At 55.5% G+C, this 23559-nt stretch overlaps 1 protein-coding gene across 1 annotated transcript in view; it reads right to left on the reverse strand.

The window, feature by feature from the left end:
- Positions 1-5918: 5918 nt before the first annotated feature.
- The window catches only part of TCERG1L (transcription elongation regulator 1 like), a 114857-nt gene continuing 97216 nt past the window's right edge, over positions 5919-23559 (reverse strand). Inside the window, exons 9-12 of the mRNA XM_066239447.1 lie at positions 19766-19901; positions 12949-13038; positions 9333-9451; positions 5919-6075 (exon numbers count right to left, since the gene is read on the reverse strand). Coding sequence (XP_066095544.1) covers positions 5919-6075; positions 9333-9451; positions 12949-13038; positions 19766-19901 — 502 coding nt within the window. The remainder of the gene's footprint in view (positions 6076-9332; positions 9452-12948; positions 13039-19765; positions 19902-23559) is intronic.

Raw genomic sequence — 23559 nt, forward strand, 5'->3', positions numbered from 1 at the left:
TGAGGAGGTTGGAAGGGTCGTAAAAATGATTCATTCCTCAGCACAACTCTGCCAGAAGGTGATGTATTGCCGGGAGCACACGGCACACCCACATTTCGAGACTTCACAGGCTTCTAGAATTAGAGGACATCCATCTCGGATGGACTCGGAGATGAGCCAAGGACAATTATCCACCGAAGCCAGCCCCACGCCCTTCTGTCAGTGTAGAAGGTAATCCGTCCTCTCCTGTGAGTGGTCACCCTGTTCGTCCCCATGTCCCTGACTTTTGTCTGCTACAGCGACAGGTCATCTCCCAAAGGACGGTCCACACTGTGCCACGGTGGGGTCCCAGGAGGACGACTTATGAAAAGAGACTCATCCAGCGAGGGGCACGGGAAATGCAGACGCCTGGCTGCCCAGCTCAGCCGGCACCAGCGCCAGAGGGGGATAGTGACAGAAACTGCTGAGAGGAGCTACTTGGAGCCACACTTGTGCACCAGGCACTGCCTCAGGCTGTCTGCATGCACACATGTGCACATACTACATACACATGTGCACAGTACACGCATACACACATCAGCACTGACTCATCATCACTTTCCTCAGCACCCACTCGGCTCTGGGAACTCCACTACCGAGCACCGGGCACGCAGAAGGGATGCTTTTCTTGATAATATGACATGATCGTCCTGAAATAAAAATGTTTAGGATGTCTGCTTACTGCTGCTGGTCAACTCGACCTAACGCTGTTCCCCTTAGATGGCCTGCCCTGCCACGGTGACAATAGATGGGATGGGACCCCAGTTACAGGATGGAGGACAGACCGTGGGAGAGAAAGTCCTGTTAGCTGGGGCCTATGCCCAGCGACCCCCTTGCTGTAGAACTATTGGGTTGGGGAATAAGTTCGTAGCGTTTTTACCAAAGACTTTTATTTAAACAAAAAACAATAATTATATCAATAAGTTAATCAATTATATATTCGCCGTTGCTGTTTACAACCTCTTCCCACCTCTCGACCAATTTGTTGATGCCGTTCCGCCAAAAATCGCCTGGTCTGGTGTCAAAGAAGCTGTTGAGCCAGTTTTTAAGGACCTCTTTGTTATCGAAGGTAACGACCTTCATATGGTTTGACAGGGAGCGGAAAAGATGGTAATCGGTCAGTGCAAGGTCTGGAGAATATGGCGGATGCTGAAGGACCTCCCATTCGAGCTCTTGGAGTGCGGCTTTGATGACTTGTGCAATATGGGGCCTGGCGTTGTCGTGAAGGAGTATGGTTTGACCATGGCAATCAGGTCTTTTCAGTCGAATAGCCTCATTCACGCGGTGTAGCTGGGCAATGTAGAGCTCCTTGTTGACTGTAGCATTCTTTTCGAGCATTTCCCAGTTCTTCATCGAATTCAGAAGGCCTTCTGCTGCGGCACGTGTCATCGACGTCAAAGTTGCCATTTTTGAACTTTGCAAACCATTTCCGTGCTGTAGACTCGCCTATGACACCTTCTCCATACACATCGCAAATGTCCCGGGCTGCTTCGGCAGCTTTTTGACCTCGATGAAAAGCAAAGAAGAGCAGGTGTCGAAAATGTTGATTTTTGCCTCCTGGGTATTCCATTTCTAAGCCTCAAAACTAATAAAAAATTAAATAACTCAAAAATACAATTAACATAGTTTTGTAGAGCAGAAAGAGTTTTATCGAATGAATACTTACCCTTTGCTAAACAGCAAACAAATCATTGTAAAATAAAAGAAAATATAAAAACGCTACGAACTTATTCCCCAACCCAATATGTCACAGGCCAGGTGGCAAGTCAGAGAGGCAAAGAAGACAGACAGCCAAACCCGAAGACGAGAGTGCCTTCCGGCAGACTTTGCGTGTTGACCCCTCCGCCCCGTGTGCCTGTGTGCGTGGGCCGCTTCACGGACGTGAACCCTCAGGTGGAATGGTTGCTCTGACATCCCATGTGGGGGGTTCTGGCAGGAGGATCCGCTCGTGTGTGTCGGCACAGGGTCTGAGGAGGCCCTGCTGACAGGGGGCTGAGCCCAGGGCCACAGCCCATCTGTCCAGGCTGCCCAGCAGTGGGGTAGGGCAGGCGGAGCAGGACCACCCTGGGGTCAAAGGTGAGAACATATCTGCCTGAAGGGGTGACCCTGTGGGTGCAGCACCAAGGGCATGAGCTTTACCTGCAGAGGGGGCAGCAGGGAGCCCGCAAAGGTGCATCTAGAAGGCTGGGAATGAGGACTGGCAGCCCCACAAGATCGCCAGGACCAGCAGCGGTGGCCTTGCCAGAAAGCTGCTATGTTCCTCAGGGAGAGGGCTGCCTATGGAGGGCTGGCCTCTGCAATGACAACCTCTGCCCATCTCTAGGCAACGTCACTTCCAGATCATGCCAGCCTGGGGTAAATCTAGGGCCGTCGGACAGTGTCAGTGCAGAAAAGTCATACACCTCTGCTTGTGACCCAACCCGCTGAGGCAGGAAGACCCAGGTCTCCCCTCCACCTCCCTGCCCGTGCTCAGAAGCGTGGGACCATGCCTAAAAGCTGCTGGCTGGTGTCAGAGCCGCTGCTGGGAGTTCGGGGAGAAAGCTGGTGAGCTCTGTCCGTGTCCTGGTGATGTGGGCAGAATGGAGATGGAGCTGTTCTTTGGCTGGGAGCTCCGGCTGGATCTACCACTGCCCAGAGCAGAATGCCTGGCTGGGCTTTGCAGGGAACAAGACAGCAGAGTCCTTTGATTAGAAACTTCCACATGTGGCGAAGCCGTGTCTGGAGCAGTGGAGGAACTGCTCTCACTGGCAGTTTGCACGCTGAGGTGAGGACAGGTGGAGAGCCGCTGTGTGAGGCTGGAGGGGCTGCATCACCTCAGGGCGGTCCGGGCCAGCGCTGCAGGCGTGTGCACCTCCGGACACAAGCTGCACCTGGGAGACCCATTGCCTTCGTGACAGCCGACCGGGAGCTGGTCCTCGGCTAACCGTCTGGAGGCTCCCTGCCTGCCACACACGGGCCTTTGTCGGAGCGGGAGTGGAGGCGGACCAGGTGCCGGCCAGCTGCTGTGACACACTGCCAGGGAAACAGATCGACGTCCAGTCACCCTCCCCCGGGGCGACATCCACCCCACTGGGTCCTGACCCTGGGTGACAGAGGTAGGGCAGGGACTGAATGTGGGTTCGCTTGCATGGCTGCTCCCCAGATTAAATGTAAAATAAACTCACGTGTATGTACGTGATCAGAGGCAAGACATTCAAAGTCACTGCTAGGAGAACGGCTGGTGACCTTGAAGACTCAGCTCTGACGTGACCGAAGGCCTTCGTGCTTCCTGAACAAGGGGAATGGTGAGGTTCGCAAGGACCGGGGAGAAAGTGGGGCAAATATTGACGGTGCTAACTTGATTGCTGTCTGAGTTCGAGATTCTGCAAAATGCCCTTGAGGACCAGGGACTCATGGGAAAGGCTACCCTAGCATCTCCCCATGGCTGGACGTGCATCCGACAAAAAGGTGCCCTCCACAGGCCCTGGGCTTGTTCTGTCCCCCGAGAACTCCCGCCTCAGCTGGCCCATGAGCCTCAGCCTCTTCCCAGCCCTGCCCTCCCTCGGCTTTGGCCCCACTGAGCCCTAGTTCCGGGGTGTCCTCCTGCCCCTTCCTGTGCTTGTCTTGGCCCCACCTTTGCTCCAGCAAAGGACGCTGTGGCTGTCCTCCGCAAGCACACAGCCCTGGACCTTCCCTCTCAGCAACTGTCCCCTTTGTGGCCCTCCCCACATGGGCCAGGTCATTGCTTTGCACCTGCTCCAAAGCCAAGTTCCCGGAGGGCAGGGTCACACCTGTGTGGTTTCCTGTTGTGTCCTCTATGTTGATGACAGTGCCTGGCACCTCCTAGGAACAGCTCAACGGTACCCATGGAACAGATGAATGAATGTGATCATTGGGCAATGTCCAGTCATCATGACCGGAGCTGGCACCCCATGAGGCTGGACATCCGATTCACACCTGCCCTGTTCCTTCAGCAATATACAACGCGGTGCTCAGTGGGAGTGGTGGGCAGAGGTACCAGGTGTCAACCAACAGTCGCTGGTGCCAGTTCAACACCAACAGGAACCTCCGGTGTGGGGCGCAGTGAAGGAGGAAACTTGACTCAGTACAGCTGCTCAGTTGTGACACAGCACGGCTGTTAGGGGTCCCCAGGGGTGAGGTGGCACTCGGGCTACCCCAGTTGGCTCAGCTATGCTCAGCTCTGGTCTGGGGAGACATCTTCCATGTTTCAGCTGAGAAAATGCGCCCTCCTCACTTAGGTGGAAAGGGAATGTACACTCTCACAGCCGAGGGGGAGCTGACTTATATAGACAGAGGTCTCTAACCCTGGCCCCTGACTGGTCTGTCCTCATGCAAATGAGGGCTCCAAATCCTCACAGTTTGATTGGTCCAAAAAGCATTGCCTTTACTGGTCAGAATGGAGCACTCCAATTGGTCGGTGGCTATACGGTCTAGCTGTGCAGCTCCGGATGGCAGTTGGACTGCTTAGGGCAGGATTGTCCCTGAAATGCAGCTTGCCTGACTGGCCTGGTTTGAACACGTCTGCTAGGTTCCGCTTTTACATTTGAGCCCAGTTAGCCACCAGGACCCTTGTTGGTAGGTGCCTTCTTTCCTGGGGTCCACCCAAGGGAGAATGAGTTGACTTATGCAGACCCAATTGGGCCATTGGACTCCCATTTGAGATGAACACTGGCATGCATATCCAAAATAAATGGTCCCAAGTCACTTAAAGACGACAGTTATCTGGGGTTTCATCAAACGCTATTCCACCCAGGACTAGTAAACTGAAAAGTAAGGCTTCAGCTTGAGCTGAGCTTACATAGCCCATATGTGCAAACATACACATTTTTATGAGTCTTTCCAAATACAGTATCTTTAGTCAGGACATAGTTTTGCTGCTTAAGGTTGTGTTGGGGGGTTGGGCCACAAAAACATTGGTATAGCCTGACCTGTGGTGGCGGAGCGGATAAAGCATCAACCTGGAGCACTGAGGTCACCGGTTCGAGACCCCTGGCTTGCCTGGTCCAGGCCCATATGAGAAGCAACTACACTTCCTGCTCCTTCTCCCCTCTGCTTTTTCTCTCTCTTTCTCTCTCTCTCTCTCCTCTCTCTGAGATCAATAAAAAAGATCTTTAAAGAAAATAATGAAGAGATTTTTTAAAAGACACATTGGTTTAAAATATTTATTAATTAAAAAAAATTAAAAAAAATTTTTTTATACAAAGATGATGAGAAAAGTCTCATGCACACTCTAGGCATACAATAAAAATAACTCAAATATTATTTGATGGTTTTGTACAAAATAATTCTTTTTCAGTAGGACCTCCCACAGACAAGTGCAGCCCCCCTGCCAGGCCCGAAGTCCCGGGGGTACGTGGTAATCACCCTCAGACACCCAGGGGTGATCCATGTGTCCCGATGTTCACAGATGTCACTATGGTTAATGATAAAGGACCCTATTGCTACTACTCAGAAAACGAGAGCGGGACATGAGGACACTTGAGCGAGGGATTCCTTCCCCCAATTCCAGGAACTCCGAGGAACAGAAGGAACTCACAGAGGTTTCCAGAAAAGTCTTAGATAATCAGCCCCAACTCGTGAAAACGCCCTGGGGTGGTCTGAGACGGTGCCTGCTTCTGCCAAGTCACACCAACCTGCCCCGGGGTTTGTTACAAGTCATTTGCGTAATTAAAGCAACTCAGGGATCCACACGGCATGGCAGTTAGAAATGAATCAAACTCTGCAGTTGTACAAAAGAGCTTCAATATGAAACAGTAATCCTCTGAGGACCAGGCCGCAGGTCCAGGAGCGCCGCCCACCGCAGCCGAGGCAGCAGCCCCCGCAGCGCAGACGTCCCGCCTCCTCCACCGCCCCCCGCCCCCTCCCCCGCACCTCCCGGTCTTATTGCATTTCTCATGGGCTCATCTCATCTTCCTTAGCCTGAGTCTGTTTTCCTTGTCCCGTTTCTTAAGAACAAGGATGAACTGGTTGAAGAAGTGCTCCTGGTCCTTGCGTTTCTGAACCAGCCGAAATCGGTGGTCCCGCCCATACCTCTCGGCAAACTCCTTAAACGAGGTCCTGAAAAGACAAGACGTTTCTGAGCCCTTCCCTGCAGCCCGGTCCTGGTGTTCCAGCACCGTGCACGCCGGGGGCCCAGCGTGAGACGGACGACGAGGGTCTCCGCCTCCGGCCCCAGCGGCTGGCTGCAGGGCCAGGGGAGTGAGGGGCGGCTGAGGGGGTGGGGGGCAATGGGCTCTGGGCCCCCGACACCTGCCTCACCTGCTCCCCACGCTGGGCTCCTCCACTGGGGCTGCCAGGGTCCCGACCTGACTTAACCTGCTGACCCCACGAGCACATTTCATCAGCCTCTAGAAATCAGCCTGGCCTTTCCCACCTGCCCGGCCTTCTCTCTTCCTCTGAGCCTGCTACTGTCCAGCCGCCCCTTCTTTGCCCTACAGGCCTTCTCTGTCCCTGCGCTTCCCGTCACTGCCCACCACAGGCCTTTGCACATGCTGTTCCCTCTGGCTGGCACAGCCTTCCCTTATTTCTTCACTCATCCTTCGATGTCAGGACGACCATGTCTCCTTCAAGAAAACTCTCCCTTTCTAGAGGGCCAGAGACCTGGGCAGGGCTCCTGCAGGACCTTTGTCGGGACTATAACCCCCATGTACTCCACTGAAGCTGTCATGGAGTGAGTGCCCAAATACTGACGGATAGAAGGGGACCGGACAGGAGCCAGCGAGCCCAGCCAGGCCAGTCCTCAGGAGCTGGGCCTTTGCAGCAAGGCCTCAGACCTCACACCCTGGCCAGGGCCTAGGAGGGCAGGGCCCGTCTCTGCCCTGAGCTGGGGCTCAGAGCCAACCTCCTTGGTCCTTTGCCTCACCCCCAACCCCCAGCTCTGAATGAGGGGACAGGGAAGCCACCCCTAGAACGCATCCCCCTCATCCTGAGGCTCCACCTGCAGAAAACTACAAGTTACGAATCATTAGACACATCTGCATTTTGCAATGGAGGTAATTTGTGCTAAGTTTCCCCTGTTCGGAAAGGATCTCTCTTTTCACTCCTTAGAGGAGCTTTATGAGGACTAGGCAACCAACATGCACTCACGCTATCCAATTATTGACCCAGCGAATTAACCAATTTCGATCAAAATATAGAAACCTATATTCACAGAGAGTAAGCATCACTAATGTCCACTTAAAAAACTAATGTCGCATTTGTGCGGTTTTATTAGAAATAATAATGCATGGGCTCCATGAAATGAGCCAGTCAGGGAAAGACACACGCCGTCTGGTCGCCCTCACACGTGGAATCTGGTAAACACACGCACTGAGGGCTAAAACCGAAAGCGAGGCAGGGTCCCCAGGAACAGACGGACAGCTGTCAGAGCAGAGGGGTGGGGGCCAGGAAGGGGTCGGGGGTCTGGGAAGGGGTCAGGGGGCTGGGATGGGGAAGGGGTGGGGGTCTGGGGTTGGGAAGGGGTTGGGGGCCAGGAAGGGGTCGGGGTCCGGGAAGGGGTCGGGGGGCTGGGAAGGAGTCAGGGGGCTGGGAAGGGGAAGGGGTGGGGGTCTGGGGCTGGGAAAGGGTCGGGGGGCCAGGAAGGGGTGGGGGTCCGGGAAGGGGTCGGGGTCTGGGAAAGGGTCGGGGTGCCGGGAAGGGGTCGGGGGGCCGGGAAGGGGAAGGGGTGGGGGTCTGGGTCCGGGAAGGGGTTGGGGTCCGGGAAGGGGTCAGGGGGCTGGGAAGGGGTCGGGGGCTGGGAAGGGGTCGGGGGCTGGGAAGGGGTCGGGGGTCTGGGTAAAAATGGTGAAGGGATTAAGCAAAAGAACATGTCTACATGTAACACAGAGACACAGACAACCGTGTGGTGACCTTTCCCCAGAGGGAAAGGTGGAGGTGGGGTGGGGGTGAGTGGGCCAAGGGGGGGTGACGGGGACAGATGGAGGCGTGGCTTTGAGCCACAGGCACGCGATGTGGTGGGCAGATGGTGTTCTGTTGAGCTGTACACCTGACACCGCTATGGTTTTGTGAACCCACATTTTCTGAACTTGTACACTCAATTTAAAAAAGTATTAACGCACAAATGTCCATTGAAAAATAATATCCCAATCTAAAAAAAAGGACATCAAAATCAATCATTTTGTATTTATTCAAGTTATAGTGGGATCATTCAAAGAGTAGGAGCTGCTCAGTATTCTCAAAGCCTATCTGTCCACTGAGGATAATTTTAGAGGGGAGTTAAGCGTATGGACTTCTTTTGTTACCAACAGCTGCCTTCCCATGAATTTGTCATAACACCTGATAATTTGGGGTGAGTTTTGGCAACCGGTGGGCCCGGGCTCATCAGCCCTGAGTCGGATCTTCAGTCTACGCTCCAGCTTCTAGAACCAAGGAGTCACGGGCAGCGGGGAGGTCTATTTTGCGGTCCTGTGTTTTCTGTTTTTAGTCCTTGACCATTAGATCAGAAATCAGATCTCCTCTCAGGAGGGGTAACCTACTGATTAGTTATTCCGGCCACGGAGCCTGGGCTGCTGCCACACTGAAAGCCACGTGGGGCAGGAACATGGTCTGCTCATGAGGTTAGCAAGCCGGCCCACGTGCAAGGCAGACAGGGAAGGGGACAGCTGAGGTCACTGGCCCAGGTGCAGGACGGACGGGGAAGGGGACGGCTGCGGTCACTGGCCCAGGTGCAGGGCGGACGGGGAAGGGGAGGGCTGCGGTCACTGGCCCACGTGCAGGGCGGACGGGGAAGGGGACGGCTGCGGTCACTGGCCCACGTGCAGGGCGGACGGGGAAGGGGATGGCTGCGGTCACTGGCCCAGGTGCAGAGCGGACGGGGAAGGGGACTGCTGCGGTCACTGGCCCACGTGCAGGGCGGACGGGGAAGGGGACGGCTGCGGTCACTGGCCCAGGTGCAGAGCGGACGGGGAAGGGGACGGCTGCGGTCACTGGCCCAGGTGCAGAGCGGACGGGGAAGGGGACGGCTGCGGTCACTGGCCCAGGTGCAGAGCGGACGGGGAAGGGGATGGCTGCGGTCACTGGCCCACGTGCAGAGCGGATGGGGAAGGGGACGGCTGCGGTCACTGGCCCACGTGCAGAGCGGACGGGGAAGGGGATGGCTGCGGTCACTGGCCCACGTGCAGAGCGGATGGGGAAGGGGACGGCTGCGGTCACTGTCTGGCCACACAGGCAGAGGCAGCCTTCCCTCCAGGGGCCCCTAAAGTCACACTTTGGATGTCAGGGCACGTGACTTAATCTAAATAGATGGGAGAGGCCCCTCTGACAACAGCTGGTGAGTCTCCAGCCCCAGGCATCACCTGACACATTTCCCTCCGTACCTGGGCGACACTTTCGATTCCTCTAGAAGTTTTCTGAATTCTTCTTTGGCTAGCAGCAGTTTACTTCTCTTTTCCTTGTATTCCTCTTTGATTCTCGTCTTGACAAACTGTTCAAATATCTGCAAACACACATGAGAGAAATGTCTGAGGACCCGGCACTGCAGCAACAAAACCTTGTGTTTCAAACAGACACAGAATGCCGAGAACCAGCAGTGAACCTGTCTTTCCCCGGGAGGGGGCTGGAGCTGCAGGCACGGTCCTGCCCTGGCAGCACTGCCCAGGACGCAGCCTGGATGCCCACAAGGCCAGGGTGCACCCCCAACAGCCACTGGACCAGCCAAGCTCCAAGAGCAAGTCTGCAGCCTGGCCTCGCCAACTCTCACATCACGGCCGTGGTACTAGCGACAGGAGAGGACAGAGTCTGTCCTGGTCAACTTTTACGGTGACGTCATCATCCCTTGAGTCAACCTGGCATCTGATTCCGCATACTCTGGTCTCCAGAAAGACCTCCATCCCTGTGAATGCGGGGCTCGTGGGACAAGGTCAGCCTCTCCTGGGGGTGTCATCGGTGTGGAAGCAACCACAGAGGAGCCCTGGCCCTTAGACACAGAACACTGCATGCTCCCCTGTGTGACCACTTGTGTGCCTGGAAGGCCAGCCCAGCAGGAAGCCCAGCTCCTTGTGGTAAAGGATGTGACACTCCAGTAGGCAAATCCCTTTGTGACTCCGGGATGGTGCTTCCGGGCACTGGTGGCCAACATAACAACACGCCACCACAAATCTCTCTGGTGGCAGCCTCTTGACTGATCCAGCCTTCATTCAGTTAAGACGGATCCTTGTTCTAACGTCAAGAAGACGGTCACTAGAGACTCTCACACCAAAGCAGGCGGACAGCGCGGTGCTGGGTCCCATCTCTCCAATCCCGCTGAGATGGGAAGGAACACAAGCTGGAGGTCATTTGAAGGTGTGTGCAAACACAGATAAAAAGATGAGTAAGAGCCCACATGTGCTCTTGTAAGGCCCCAAAAGGGCAACCCTGTGTCAGCCCAACCAGTGGCCATGGCGGGTACCGGACTCGGATTCGGGCCTTGGAAGGGACTGGACTGTGCTCCTGCCGCAGGACGCGGGCGGGCAGAGGGTTCTGCGGCTTCATCTCTGGTTCCGGCACCCGCCCATCACGGCGAGCTTCTGGAGGATTGGAAACCCAGAACGCTGGACGCTTCCTGAAGACTCCGCAGCGGAATGAACTATCCACGGACGGGACTCGATGCAGAGCGCATGCGCGGTCTGGGGTCCGGCCATGGCTGGTGCGGTCCACCCGTGAGGATTGGAAACCCAGAACACTGGACGCCTCCTGAAGACTCCGCAGCGGAATGAAACATCCACGGAGGGGACTCGATGCAGAGCGCATGCGCGGTCTGGGGTCCGGCTGTGGCTGGTGCGGTCCACCTGTGAGGACAGCGGCGAGGCACACTCTCGGGCTGCCCCCAATCAGCTCGCCCGCCAGGTGCGCGCTGGGTTAGCACCCAGGCAGACGCGCACGGCGCCGTCGTCAGCCAGAGGTTCGCTGTATTAATTTTGAATCTGGCGAGAAAGCCGTGCTGTCTGCAGGGTCCGAGCTGGCCGGGAAGACCCACGTCTCTCTCTGCCCAGAACCATTTATCTGCCTAATCAGTTCTCTCTCCTCTCTCCTCGCTCCGTTGCTGGATATGTGCGGCTATAATTTAACAGCAAAGGTTTGGTTTTTTTCCCCCCTCTTTAGCAAATGATACCAGTTTTATTCAAAGTGGGGCATGACTTTTTCCAAAGAGGCACTATGGGCTCTCGTCTCATTGTGGAAGGTTCTAGTGTGACAAGAGGAAGCACCATGTGTTACCATAGAAACGGGTCTGATTGCCTGCCCTTGACACCCCCACACCCCATCCCCTGCTCTCTGGACAAGCTCATGCGTTTCCCCTTGGCCACCCCGGGAGACGTGACTTTCGCCAGGAGCATGGTGCTGACAGGAGGCTCCTGGCCGGGCCCATGCTGGCTGGTTTTGTTCATAAACACAAGGGTGGCTTTTTGAACGGGGCCCAACAACTGCTTTCCTCACCGGTTCAGCCTCAGGACCGCCCCTCCTGCACCCAGCCGCCTCTTGCCTCCTCGGGTGGGGCATGCTCTCCCACACCGGAGTTCACAATCCAAGGACTCTCACACCAAGTGTGTCAGCCAGCAGCTCCTTCCCATCCCCTCTAGCTTCTGCACGAGCTTCCCTTTGCAGCCTGGCCTGAGGCTTCCTCCCGCTGGTCTCACAGGAGTGTTGGAAGGCTGTCCCCAAGCAGCGGAGTCCCGGTGTGAGCTGACCTTCTGGTCTGATCTGCCTGAATTCAGAGCACGCAGGCAGGAGGTCTTCCTCAGGAGGCCCTGCCCATCTCTGTCAGCGCCTGCCCTCTCTGACCAAGGCTGGGAAGCCCAGCCACTCCGAGCTCCCGCTGTTCATCTGGGATGCCCTTGTCTCCAGACCTCGGGAGGGCAGGGGACCCCACCCACCGGGACCCCACCCACCCAGCTGAATTCAGCCAGTGAACGGAGCCCCCTGGCCACTCTGGTCATTCTAAGAGACGTGACTTGCCCCACAGATCATCAACAGGCTTCTCTCTGAAGGTCGAGAGGGTTTAGGTCTTCACCTTCCTTAAAAAGGGCTGAGCACTGCTACTAACACCCACAAACTGGAGGAGACAGCGCTGACCACAGCAGACAGGTCAGGGGACCCCCTCTCCCCTCGGGGCTGACGATGGGTACGTATCAGCCAGTCGGGGGGTTCTGACGAGGGCGTAACGTGCTTCAGTCGCAAAAACAGATGGGCTGCTCGCTCTGTGTTCTCATCGCTGAGTGGGTGGGCTTTGCGATTTTTAATATCCCAACATGAGGGTGAACAACTACCAGTGATCACAGTCCTCCATGTTCCTCAACGACAGAAAAACTCTTATCACATCCGTCTCCATGCAGCTCTGACAGCCTCCCGGGAGAGCCTTCGGGAGTAACTGACAGCCTGATGTCCTCCTGGGCCAGACTCTCCCCGACTCTGAAATCCGGACGCTTCCAGAATCTATCTCAAGACCCTTCTCGTAAGGGCCCCATGGAGCCCCGGATCCCAGCTGGACTGTGTGACTTTCTCCTCGTTTCGTCGGCCCCAGTTGGCACAACCGTCCCTTTGTCTGTCTGCTCATCCGAGTTCCAGTACCAACTCCATGACCTGATGGGTGTATGAGCCGGGGTGGCCACTGCCAGCCTTCTCTTGACAACGTGCTCCAGCCCAGCTCCCTTGGTCCAGTCCTGGCTCTTCTGGGGCCGTCCATCCTCTACTTAGGCCTCCATCGTTCCCGGGGCTTCCCCTGCGTCTCCGTTAGCAGAGCAGACCCGAGGTCTTTGTAACACACTCACCCAGATGCGGATACGCTCACCAAGCTCGTGAACAGGATAACCTTCCTCCGCCCGCCCGGGGTGTGCTGGCCACAAACTCCCAGGCTGGGCCCCCCTCCCCCCACCGACACCTCCCCCCCTCCTCCGCAGGCGCCTGTCCACCAGCTCTGCTGCGTCCCCGGGGCCGTCCCCGGCCCCACCACCCTGTTACCTGTTTTCGTTCTTCAGAGTTCAGCAGGAGGTAGCGGGGATCAAACACGATCTTGTGTAATTCTTTCTCCCAGGTAGAAAACGCCGACACCTGCAGGGAGACAGCCGGCAGAGTCACTTTTAGCTCCTGTGCTAAGCCTGGAGCCCACGGAAACGGTCACTGCTGACGGACAGCGGTAAGATCCCCAGGTCAGGGACGTGGTGCTGTCTGAAAGGCACAGACACGCCAAGACGCTAAGAAATTGATGCAGAGGGTGTCAGGAAATGTAATGTCTACACAGGTGACGCTCTTCCTCCCTTGGACATCTCTCAGAGGCCCGTGCCTCTGACCTGAAGCCCAGTGACTCCTGGGGAGCCATGACTGTCTGGCTTGTCCCTCTATGGAAGGAGAGATGACACCTGTAGAACCCATCAGAGCACCCAGCCCGGGGCAGGGGGCCACGTCCTGCAAATTGCCTAAGGTTACCATCATTTTAGTTGATTTTTAATCCACACTTAAACCTTAAACAAAGACAATTTTATTTCATAGTTTGAGATTTACAGAAAAGTCACATGTTGATTACAAAGCGAGCCTGTACCCCAAACCTCATCAACCCGGCTGTCAACATCCTCCCATGATCAGCTAGACTTTTCTACAACGTCACCAGCAGAAGTCCACACTGCGTTCCGACTTCTGCAGTTTCTACCCAGTTCTCCTTGTCCACTGCGGGATCCCACCCCAGCCAAGCCGTGAGCTTGATTCTCCTGTCTCCTGAGGCTCCTCTGGGCGGTGACAGCTGCCCAGGTTGTCCTTGCGACTCTGACCTCGGCAGTTTCGACGATGGAGGTCAGGATGCTTGGTCAGGTGCCCACCTGGGATTAGTCTCGGTTTGGCTCACGGTCAGACTGGGGTGATGGGTTTGGGGAGGAATCCCACAGAGCAGTGTGACACTTCCATTGTAGCTAGGGCTCGTGCTCTCAGTTTAGCCCTGGTGACGTTGACCTTGGTCACCTGGCCGAGGGCTCTCCCTGGTGACATTGACCTTGGTCACCTGGCCGAGGGCTCTCCCTGGTGACGTTGACCTTGGTCACCTGGCCGAGGGCTCTCCCTGGTGACGTTGACCTTGGTCACCTGGCCGAGGGCTCTCCCTGGTGACGTTGACCTTGGTCACCTGGCCGAGGGCTCTCCCTGGTGACGTTGACCTTGGTCACCTGGCCGAGGGCTCTCCCTGGTGACGTTGACCTTGGTCACCTGGCCGAGGGCTCTCCCTGGTGACGTTGACCTTGGTCACCTGGCCGAGGGCTCTCCCTGGTGATGTTGACCTTGGTCACCTGGCCGAGGGCTCTCCTCTACGGATTCACTCTTTGCCCCTTCCCCCTGCTGTGCCCTCTGGGGGGACGTCACCGGGAACCCCCACTGGGGGCTCCACCTCTCGAGAGGACGTGTCTACGGAAGTCAATTTGCAGTCCTCCTAGCTGGGGTGTTTCTCCCATGTTCGACTTACAGCGGTGTCAGCTCCGGGAGATTTCTTTCACACTTTGGGTTAAAATCCAATCCCACTATATTTGTTGCTCAAATTGCTCCAGCTTTGAACATTGAGACCTTTCGTGGTTGGTTTCTGTGTCCTTCTGAAAAACCTTCATCATTTTCTTGGGGGGGGGGGTGGCACAGGCACTTCCTTATTTTCTGTCACTTCAAGATGCCCCCGGCTCACCCGGTGTGTCCTCTGCCTGAGCCCTGGATGCAGCTGGTTCTCCCAGGAGCCCCGGTCCGTCATCCAGGAGAATGGGTCAGAAACCAGGGTCTGGGCGCTGGGTGCGCCCTCGGCTGCTGGGATGCTATTGTTTCCAGGGGGTCTGGGGTTGTAGAACTTCTCAGCAGGTGGAGCAATGAAATGCTCAAGTCATTAAAAATGAATGTGTGCATTTGAACACATGTACTGAATATTGATTACGCCTGAGGCCCTGTGCTGGGTGCTGCGGATACAGAGAAGATGAGACAGGCCCTGACAGCAGGGAGCCCGTGGGCTGGGACGAGACAGGTAACGACCCCTGAGAGACGCTGGGGACCTCCCCGGGACCCGCACAGGAGCCGAGGGACACAGGAGGAATCTCTCCATCAGCCTGGGGAGAGATATTCTAGAAGGATGATTATTTTGGAACATGAAGGCCACCCCACCCCCCCGGTTGGTTAGGGGTCAGGAGGGGCTCCTGTGGTGCACAGGCCAGGACTCGGGAGCCATGGGGAATGTGAGTTGCGAGGGCTTGAACATGGCAGGGGGTGCAGGAGCCTCTGGGGGGTCAGGATGAGGCAAGACACTCAGGGCTGACTTAGGAACCTGGACCCCGGAGAGGAGCCGTCAGACATGCCACGTGGGTCAGGAGGCCCCTGGGGCCTGGGCAGGGGTGAGCTCCTGGGCTCACTGGCTGTTTCAACAACATCCCCTTCACGTCCGTGCTCCACGCGGGTTAAACTGTTCCTGGTAGCAATGCTGCTTCCACATACACACGCTTTGCTGGGTACATCATAACATGCATTTATTTAGTTGGCAACCTCTATCTTTAATAATAAAATCAAAGCCTTTTTCAACCTTCACACGTTCTTTTATCAGCAGGATGGCCCAGCGGCACCCAGGGACTCCCTTCAATGGGCTGAGAATAGGGTGGAATGTGGACAGTCTCGGGGAGCGGGGCGGGGACTCCCGGAAATGTTGGGCAGAGTGGTCCCCCTGCTCTGTGACCGAGGAGGCGCTGACCACGTGAGCAGCAGGGCGGTTCCGGAGAGAAGCAGCCCTCCTGTACCCAGGTGCCGACCTGCCCCTCTAGGGCTCTCTCCTCCTAAGCACCCCACAGCCCGAACGTTGCCATTCCACTCCGATGGGACGCCTAGCCACCCTGGGCCCCTCCCTCCTGCCTGCAGGCTACGGCTCCCACTCAGCACTGTCTTTGGCCAGCAGCACTCCCACCATTTCCCCCTTTACCCAGGTTCCCGGAGCACATGGCTGTGTCCTCCTCCGCCTCTGGCTCTGGAGCTCCTGAAGACTGAAGGCGGCTTGAGGTGGACGCAGCCCGGAAGGAAGCAGACTGGCGGGGGGACGGACAGGCTGCGCCCTTGGCGGGTCCCGGGCGGTGAGGCAGGGTCCTCTGTGGATCCCCTGGAAGCAACCCTGAGACAACGGGGCGGGGCGCGGGGGGGAGGCTTGGGCGCAGCCGGCGCACGCAGGCACTGATTCCCGGCACGCTGGACATGGACATGCGGAAGGAGAAACACAACGGTGCTGCAGGAGCCCTGGACGGTCCAGGAGGACCTGCCGGAACCTGCTTGAGGTTTGCCTCCCAGGGGCGGGAAGTGAGGATTTGCATCCTGGCTCCCACTGGTCCTGGGCTGAGCGAGGCCTCCAGAAATACTTCATTCTGAATTAAGAGGTGGGCGTGGTCTGCCTGTGGAAAGTTCCAGGAGCTCAGGTGAGACATGTCCTCTTGCTTACGAGAGCTAAGGGGGGAGCCTGGGACACCCCGACTCCCACCCTCGTTCTCCAGGGCTCACAGTCTTTTACCGATTTCAGGGTTGCTTTTTTTCCTACTTTGATGGATAAATAGAATTTTATGCTGTTATTCCCCAATATACTTGGTGGATGTAATTGATGCTGAGGATTTCTTTCACCTCAGAGACTGCTGTAACCCCTCCTAGGAATTAGGGGGTCATCTCCGTGAGCAGAGTGTCCAGTGCTGATGGAGAGGTGCCCGTGTCTGAAATGCTGAGTCCCCACAGGCCGAGGTGGCTGGTCCGGGAGAAGCAGCCACAATGGAGAAGCGGAAGAAACACCCACCAAGAGACAGAACAAGATTCTTCAAGTCATCAACAGGGAACACCTACAAGTGCCAGCGCCGTGAGCTCCTTTCTACAAGTGCCGGTGCCGTAAGCTGGCCAACCGTGTCCTCCGGACCTGCTGCCCACAGTTACGGGGGGGGGGGAGTGATTGGGGGGGGCGGGAGTACCTGATACAAAATGCCTTTTTCAAAAACAAGTTGGGACGTCGGGCAAATGTTTGTGCAAAACACAGATGACGTGTCAGTGGGACCGTCAAAGCGTCCTTGGAGGTGGCGGCATTGGGAACCCGCGCTCTGTAAATGAGGGGTGGGGTTTCTGGACGGAGAAGTCTCACACCCTCAACAGAAACGTTTTCTGAACATTTATACTAATATTTTAAAAATGCATAAACCGAGGAAATAGTATACAAGGTTAGATGTCAGGTTAAACCTTATGAAATTGACTATAGTATATTAAAATATATACAATAGTTATATATAATATATATATATAATATATATTGTTTGGCCATATTTATAGCTCAATATCTGTTAGGCTGCAAGATAAAAACATTTACAGTATTTTTGATGTTTTTTAAAACTGTAATTCCGAAAAAGAGACTGGATGAAAATGTACCCAATTGATAGAATGACTGTCTCTTAAGGCACCATTTCAGGGGAACCTTTTTTTCTTATTTATATTCCTAATATTTTGCAAATTTTCTATCACAAGCATGCATTCCTTTTAAGGCACAATGTTATTAGTGGTGTTATTATGTGTCTTGGGAGAGTTGGGAGAGTTGCCAGAGGAGCCTCAGGCAGATGAGCGTCCCGTGAAGCAGAGAGCCGCCGTTGTAGAGTGGACACTGAGGGTGCCCGGGATGTGGGTCACTCATCTCTCGTCATCCTCACATCCTGGGCCGCCTCTCCTGCCGCCTGCTACCTGCACGTTAGCCACAGGACCCCAGCAAAGAGCCTCTGCTACTCTGGTACCCACTGTGCCGAGCTTGTGGGTACACTTGTACCTTCCGGCCGAGGCTGTCCCTGTGCAGGTGGGGATGGGTGGCCCGGCCGCGGTGAGTATGCCATCTGTGAGGTCCTTGTTCTAGTAGAGCCAAAGTCCAGGACTTGCAGCTATAAATGGCCACAGGGTCAGCAAGCCTCCCAGAGGCTGCCCACAGCTGGGTCACCCACAGAGGGTCCCCAGGTCCCTGCATGAAGAGCCTCTTCTTTCCCAGCTCCTGGGAGAGCCAGACTCACTTCCAAAGGATGCTTTACAGAAGGGAGAGGTTCTCAATAAATTGTCCTCAATAAATTGTCTCGAATGCATTTCTCTAGATAGGCAGGATTAGATTAATAATCTGCTATTCAATTAAAGGGGTCCCTTTATAGACTGAAATTTAAAAGCAAGCTGTATTGTGGTTTGAACAGTAAAACGAAATAAAAGCCAACCTTCCGTGGAGCCATCAATTACCTTCTATAAAACCACGGAGCGAAAGCCCTCCCTCAACCCCCAATCCCCACAGTCCTCCTCAAACCATGCCCTTTGTAAACCACTAGAAACCCCCAGGACCTGGCTTCATCATTCCACAAGTACATGAATTCCTGAGCAAACACAATAAAAAAAAAAGTCTTGTTAATCACTCAGTGCATGAAAAAAAAAAAAAAAAAAAAAAGAATGACCTTTTCTGTGTCTCATTTTTAAGCAACTAGACATCTTACGAGCTTAACGACGGCATCCTCATGGGCACGAGTAACTTACGGAGTGTGCTGGCCCATTTTATAAAGTCAAAAAGTCATAAACGGTGGCCCTGCTTTATGCCACCAGCAGTAAATCCAGGTTGGTCTTTGCGATACGTGAGCTGTGTGTGGGTTTCTTCTGAACTCCTGTGAGGCTGGGGTTCAGGCTTTACCCCAGACTCTTCTTCCCGGAGGGGAAAGCAGCACAACGGGGCTGCTGCTTCTCGTTCCCAAAGCTCACGTCTGAGCATCTAGGGACGAGAGAGACCTCCCACCCCGGCGAGGCAACAGTGCTCAGGAAATCTTGTTGGTCAACCAACGGCACTGGGATCCCTGCAAGTGACCGTCTGCACTTAGCCCACCGGCGCCCTCAGGAAGGACAGGAGGGTCCCCTGGGCAGCCCTGGTCCCACGTGGGTGAGTTTGATGCCATGACGGTAAATTGGGGATGGGGGATGTCCAAAGCAAACAGATGACAACATAGCTATGAGTAAGGTGAAACTACAAGGGGTGTCAGGAGGCCCCCACCCTCCGGGATCCGTGGCTCGCTGCGTAACCCGGGGCCACGAAAGGACACAGAGCCCTGCTCAGACGTCCCCGTGCCCCAGCTCCCACTGCACCGGCCCTGGGGTGGGGGTGCTGACGACTGTGTGGGGGGGGTGCTTTTACATTCCCAAGGTCATGGACAGCATTCGTGACAATGATCATCACACCCAGGGTCCCCTCGCGGCCTCTGCGTGGCATCTCATGGTGTGAAGAAAGATCCAGCTGGGCTCACCTACTGTTTCAGCTCATTGTTCTGCCCCAGAGCCAAAGCAGGAGATGAACCCACAGGAAGGAGGTTCGAGGATCAAATAAATGCTTTCAAAAATGAGATGTGTACTCAACGACAATGAAGACCTCTCAGAAACTAAGAACAGTCGGGCGGATCCAGAGGTGGGAAAATCCAGCATGAGGAAGGGAACCACAGGCACGTCCCTCTGGGAGGGATGTGGACCCTGCAGCCCGGCCGCGGGCCAGCAGGAAGCTCAACACAGACCAGCGCTTCCCGTGTATGGTCCCGGGGACGGTCCCTTTGGGGAGACCCATCCGGTTTCCCTCCCTGGCTCCGGCCAGGCCCCCACCTCCCACGCTCTGCCCTCTCCTCCCAGACAAAAACCCCCAAATGTCATGCGGCCGGCCGGCCGGCCTGCTCTGGGGGTCCCTGAGGAAGCAGAGCACCTCTCAGGCGGCGGGGACGGCGACTCCGTGACTGGCTCTGGGAGCCGCGGCCGGCGTGCAGGCCCTTACCCCTCTCTCCAGGAGCATGTCTCGGAAGTGCGTGATGCGCTCCTCCAGGGGCAGAAGGATCTGGGGTGGCGGTGTCCTGCTGTCCTTGTCCTCGCGCTCCGCCTCCTCTGGCCCAGCACGCACCTGGCCTTCGGTCCTTTGGGGCACAAGACACGGAAAGTTAAACAGGTCCTTGGAGACCAGAGGTAGATTTAAAGGCGGGCACACCGGGCACGCGCCCTGGGCTCCGACTTCTGAAGGGCCCCCCCAGAACCCCAACTTGACACTTCTTTCTAATGATGCCAAGTTTGGTGTCATATGTGCAACTTTAACATGAATAGTACATAATATTTTTTATTTATTTAAAAATAGGGTTAACGTGTTTTTATTTTCTCTGTCTCTCTTTTTTTTAAGGGGCTCAGTATTTTCTTCTGCACCCGGGGCCTCAACTGACCTTAATCCGCCTTTGCTGGAGACCCAGCCATTTTTCATCACAGCTTTGAAGGTGCCTTGAGTAACTTGTTACGAGCAAAGCCTCTCGTTCTTTGAAAACTCTGTTTAGGCCCTGGCAGGTTGGCTCAGTGGTAGAGCATTGGCCTGACATGTAGAAGTCCCGGGTTCGATTCCCGGCCAGGGCACATAGGAGAAGCGCCCATTTGCTTCTCCACCCCTCTCCCTCTCCTTCCTCTCTGTCTCTCTCTTCCCCTCCCGCAGCCAAGGCTCCATTGGAGCAAAGATGGCCCGGGCACTGGGGATGGCTCCTTGGCCTCTGCCCCAGGCGCTAGAGTGGCTCTGGTTGCAGCAGAGCGACGCCCCAGAGGGGCAGAGCATCACCCCCTGGTGGGCAGAGCGTCGCCCCTGGTGGGCGTGCCGGGTGGATCCCGGTCGGGCGCATGCGGAGTCTGTCTGTCTCTCCCGGTTTCTAGCTTCAGAAAAATACAAAAAAAAAAAAAAAAAAAAAAACCAAACAAACAAACAAAAAAAACTCTGTTTAAATCTCAGTGCCATCAACCCAGCAAAAGCGGAGGTGTCTGCTCTTGTGACTCGAACCACGGTGTTGTCTTTGGGGCAGAAAGTAGAGACGGAAGCCCTAACCAACGGGCCCCAGTGGAAGAGGAGCCAGAGGTCTGTGTGCACCCCGGCTGCCGCCAGGGCCCATGGGGAAGGAAGCCCCGCATAACTGTCATGCTGCCGAGACGTGGCTGTCACCCAAAGCACAGGAGTGCACCTTCCACTTGAACAAATCGTCAGCATTCACACACCTGGCTCCACTTTTTCGGGGAGAGGCTCCCTCATTTTGCACCACTGTGTGAAGACCGTTACAAGGAAAGTTCTTCTACCGCCACTCGGGGTATGGAGAGCATCGTCCTGTGTTCTAGCCCAAAACGGAGATTTTCAGTGACAACAGGGAGACCAGGACCTCCGGGGTTGGATGGTTAACGTCCCTCACACCCTCACGTCTGGGCTGGATGACACACGTCTGTCTGGCACCGAGCTCTCGCTGGGGGTGATTTTGCTCCAGGGACGTTGGGCAGTGTCCAGAGACATTTGTGGTGGTCACCCCTGGGGAGGTGCTCTCAGCATCCAGGAGTAGAGGCAGGGGTGCTGCTAACAGTACAGGAGGTCAACCTGGCCTGGGGGACTCTCGGGGACATGGGTGATATCTTCACTACTGCTGCCTTTGGGAGGAGGAAATGGGACTGTTTAAGGTCATTGGGTCACTTAGTGGCCAGGACCAGGTGAATCCCACTAAGTAGGTGGCCTTTCTGTCACTGTCTGTCCAGGGTATTGTGAAAATCCGTTAGACCAATTTGAGGACCCGCTGAGACTATTCTACGCCTAACAGCATTCTATGCTAACAAGGGCTTTCACGCCCTAAGGTTGTAATTGGATTAATCCAACCTAATACGAAAACTGTGCAAAGAAAAAGAGCTATTGCTCAGCCCATTAGAAAAATCTTACTTATCCACCAACTCTTTTAGGAGAAAACTTAACATTCTTTCCTTGTGGAATTCTGAGAAAGGAAAACTACCAGCGGATTTGCAAACTGTATATTCCAAAGAGTATAATTAGGATTTCTTCGTAATACATTTTCATTAGTGAAAAATAGAAGTGTGGAAACAAGACTCGGGTTGTTGTAACTTGAAATAAGATTAATCAGCGTGGTGCAAGCTCACCGACGATTGCGAGTTACAGCTTATTCGACAACATGTTTCCCGCAGAAGCCCTGGAATGCTTCCAGACGGCGAAGCCATTCCTTCCATTAGATCTGGTTCAAAAGAAAATGCAAACTTGCTAAGTATCGTTTAATATCCTCATGGCTGAACGACTTCAGTACCTTCGGAAAAGAGTCAACGCAAAGACTTTTCATAAAGCGAGCTCAAGTGAAGACTACCCCGCGGAGAAGAGGCAGCGTCCCCCAAGGTCACAGTGTCTGGTTCCCACGCCACAGTGGCCGGGTGGGGTGGGGAACGGCCTCTCAGGGGGGGCATGGTTACACTGCATGGCAGGGCTGGACGGACGCACTGCTAGGGAAATGTCCTGGCATCGTGTACAAGCAGGGAGGGGGCTTCGTCTTGTCTGGCCTGCCCCACCCCCAGCAGGAGCCCCCCCCCCGAGACTGGGGCTGCAGGCTGGGGTCTCTTTACTCCGAGGGCAGCCCCACACCTACCTCTGTCCCCCACCCCTTAGAACAGCGATGCCAACCTATTTCATCTCCCGTCACATAAACTAATTACTAAGATTCTGCAGCACACCAAAAAACGACATTATAATATTTTGCTGATCTGACAAAAAAAAAAAAGAAAAATAGGTATCATGTGGATTCACTCAGCAGATGGCCATCGCCATGTCAGCCACTGTCCTGTTTCTGATGAGCTAAGGGAAACGGGGTCCACGCCCATGACAGCAGAACCAGGGAGCGCATGTTCTAAACATTCTTGCAGCCCACAGCTGGCAACCGCCAGACCGGAGGGTTAGAGCTGCCAGCCCCCCCCCTCAGAAGGGCAAGGGGGTCCTGGAGGCTGAGATCAGTCATGTGACCCACATTCCATCAGTCATGCCTGGACACGGTCCCTACTGACACTCTGATACAAAAAGTCCTGTATGAGGAGGTTGGGGAGCTTCCTAGCTGGGGAGCGTATCGGGGTACCAGGAGCAGGTGCACCCTGAGTCCACACTCGGGCCCCCCCCCGGGACCTCTGCCCCGGTGCCCCTGCCTCTGTCGCTCCCGCGGTGTCCCCTTCACACCGTCTGTCGTTGTCAGGGTGGCTCTCTGAGTCCTGTGAGGCATCTGGTGATTTATCAAAACTGAAGGGGTGTGGGGGCGCCCTGAATTTATAGCCAAGTTGAACAGAAGGGTGGGTGGCCTGGGTGGTCCCCGCACGTACCCGCATCTGAAGCAGGGGAGGTTGTGCGAGACTGAGCCCTCAGCCTCGGGAGGCATGATGCCCTCAGCCTCGGGGGGCGCGATGCCCTCAGCCTCGGGGGGCGCGATGCCCCTCCAGGCAGTTAGCGTGAGACTGAGTGGAATTGTAGGCTATCGGCCTAAGAGCCTGCAGGCCAGCCAGACCCAGGGACCCAGGTGGTGGCCAGGGCCCGAGCGTGGACGCAGGTGCCACGGGACCTCTGCCCCGTGCCTGCACGGCCTCCACGCCTGGCACCAGGGTGGACGGTGAGGCCGTCCCCTGGAGGAAGGAGGGTCCACTTCAGCTTTTTCTTCATCCCAGCCACTGTATCGCTGGCCCTTTCTTTTCTGATGCGTCTTATGCCTAATTTCATCCGGGTGTCTACGCCACACAGCACGCTTCTGCTGG

Source organism: Saccopteryx bilineata, chromosome 7, assembly GCF_036850765.1.
Source record: "Saccopteryx bilineata isolate mSacBil1 chromosome 7, mSacBil1_pri_phased_curated, whole genome shotgun sequence".
Classification (NCBI taxonomy): Eukaryota; Metazoa; Chordata; class Mammalia; order Chiroptera; family Emballonuridae; genus Saccopteryx; species Saccopteryx bilineata.